Source organism: Aureococcus anophagefferens, assembly GCF_000186865.1.
Source record: "Aureococcus anophagefferens unplaced genomic scaffold AURANscaffold_17, whole genome shotgun sequence".
Classification (NCBI taxonomy): domain Eukaryota; class Pelagophyceae; order Pelagomonadales; family Pelagomonadaceae; genus Aureococcus; species Aureococcus anophagefferens.
The window spans coordinates 301,292-303,686 of NW_008705577.1; the positions used below are offsets into that span (position 1 = coordinate 301,292).

Here is a 2,395-nt window from a genome sequence, read left to right on the forward strand (position 1 = left end):
GAAGACCTTCGTCTCGCGCATCGCTTTGGTCGGCGCGTGGAAGTAGTCGCGGACCGCGTCCTCGTCGGACGAGTTGTAGCGCCAGACGAAGCCCTCGAAGCCGAGCACGTAGGGCAGCTCCGTGCAGTGCATGGTCTTGAGGGGCATGACCGTGTCCGCCTCGACGTCGTTCTGGAAGAGGTAGCGCGCGCGCCTCGCGCGCGTTCCCGTGCTCGCCGCGAGCGCCGTGGGCACCGTGAACCAAAAGTCGGTGGTGAAGTCGACGGCGTGCTCGAAGGGCGAGTGGCCCGCGTAGGCAGAGTAGATGCGGCGCAGCAAGTCGTCGCGCGCGGCGTCGCGGCACCGCTCCGTCCAGCCGAGCGTCCGGTTCACCGCGAGGTCCAAATTCATCTCCAGGACGTTCCGCCCGACGTAGCCCACGAGCTCGTCGGCGATGTCCGCCTCCGTCGCCGACGCGTTGCCCACGCCCATGAGCCAGTAGCGGTACTCGTCGTGGTTCGAGCCGACGATCATCTCGAAGCCCGGATCGTCGAGCGCGTCGCCGAAGGGGTCGGCGTCGCCGGCGCAGAGCGCGTCCATGAGAGGCGCCGGCACGGCGACGCCGTCGGGCACGACAGCGACGACGTAGCAGGCCTCGACGAGCTCCGTCGCGTTCGCCGCGCGCAGCTCGCGGCCGAGCGCGTCGCCCGTGAACGAGCAGTTGACGACGTCGCACCAGCAGTCGCCCCAGATGACGTCGGCGGCGACGTCCGGCGCCGCGCCGCCGATCTGGTTCGACGCCCACCAGGGGCTCTCGGCGATCGCGCGCGCGAAGAGGCCCTTCGCCGGCGGCGACGACGCGAGCAGCAGCACGGACGTGCCGCCGGCGCTCTGGCCGAAGATGGTCACGCGGGCCGCGTCGCCGCCGAAGCCGGCGATGTGGTCGTGGACCCAGCGGAGCGCCGCGATCTGGTCCCACAGGCCCGCGTTGTTCGCGGCGACCGCTCCGGGCACCGCGAGCCAGCCCATCGACGAGAGGCGGTACTGGATGGACACGACGACGAGGTCGCCCTGGGTCGCTAAATCCTTGAAGTCGTAGGTCGTCGCCGCGCCGGACGTGAGGCCGCCGCCGTGGATGAAGACCATGACGGCCCGCGGCGCCGCGCGCGCGGCGGGCGCGAAGACGTTGAGCGTGAGGCACTCCTCGTCTCCGATGACGGCGCCGTCGAGCCCCCACTGGAGGCACGCGGGGCCGAACCGGGATGCATCGAACGTGCCCTCGACGGCGGCGGCCACGGGCGGCGCGAAGCGCGGCGCGGTGGCGTAGGTGATGCCAGCGAAGACGTGCAAACTGCCGTTGACCGTGCCGACGACGGTGCCGTTCCCGACTTTCACGGACGGGCGATGCGCCGCGCCGAGAGCGATCGTCAGCGCGGCGGCGAGGGCCCGGGCGGGCATGTTCGCGAGCGCTGCTTCAAATTCCAGCACGCGAGAGTCGGCTTCTTGCCACTCGGCTTTAGCGACGATGCAGTCTGCATTGCAGATCAACTCCCGCCCGGCTGGATCGACCGGGGGCAGCCGTCGAATGTTGTCGGGGATGGTCGTGGCGTCACGAAGGTCCTAGGCCCCGGGCGGCGCCGCGGACCCGTCGACGCGTGCCGGACCGAACAGCGCATCCCAACTCGGCACACGCCCGCCATGGCGGACCCGCCGCCGCGGTCCCCGGCCCGCCACCCGGAGCTGCGGCGGCCGAGCAGCGGGGGGAGCCTCAACGGCGCCCCCCCGCGGGGCCCGCCGACGCCGACGTCCGGCGGCCGCGAGGACCCGCGGCGCAACGGCGAGCGGGCGCCGCGCCGCGGCTCGAGCGCGCGGAATCCCCAGAGGCTGCCCGACGCGACGGTCGTGCTCAACATCTACGACGTCGTCGAGCACCCCTTCGCGTACAGCATCGGCAAGTGGATGACGCTGGGCATCCACCACACGGGCATCCAGGTGGGCATGCGCGAGTTCGCCTTCACGCTCGAGGGCATCGTCATCACGGAGCCGCACCGCATCCCCCGGTGCAAGCTCACGCACCGAATTCTATTGACGCGGAACGCGACGGACGCCATGGTCCAGGGGGCCCTGACGAAGCTCCAGCGCGAGTTCACGCCGGCGACCTACGACCCGCTCCTCAAGAACTGCAACCACTTCAGCGACGCCTTCTGCGCGCGCATCGGCACGAAGCACGTGCCGCGCTGGGTGAACCGCGCGCCGACGATGGCGTCCATGCTCGGCACGCGGTTCCGCCTCCGGCCGGCCAAGGTCACGGCGCCGCCCGTGGCCTGGTCCGTCATGATCCCCGACGGCGAGGCCGCGGCCAAGGGTTTGGCGTCGAACCCGCTGCCGCGCGCGCCGCCGGGCGCGCTCGTGCTCG

At 71.7% G+C, this 2,395-nt stretch overlaps 2 protein-coding genes across 2 annotated transcripts in view; one reads left to right on the forward strand and one right to left on the reverse strand.

Annotated features, from left to right (window-relative positions):
• Nucleotides 1-789: 789 nt before the first annotated feature.
• Nucleotides 790-1,125, reverse strand: AURANDRAFT_29737 (hypothetical protein; the record flags this gene model as incomplete). The annotated part of the gene is made up of 1 exon (XM_009040937.1): nt 790-1,125. A coding segment is annotated over one exon (336 nt), but the record flags the coding sequence as incomplete, so codon positions are not given.
• Nucleotides 1,126-1,677: 552 nt separating this feature from the next.
• The window catches only part of AURANDRAFT_65816 (hypothetical protein), a gene marked incomplete at both ends in the record, with an annotated part of 904 nt that continues 186 nt past the window's right edge, over nt 1,678-2,395 (forward strand). Inside the window, one exon of the mRNA XM_009040830.1 lies at nt 1,678-2,388. Coding sequence (XP_009039078.1) covers nt 1,678-2,388 — 711 coding nt within the window. The remainder of the gene's footprint in view (nt 2,389-2,395) is intronic.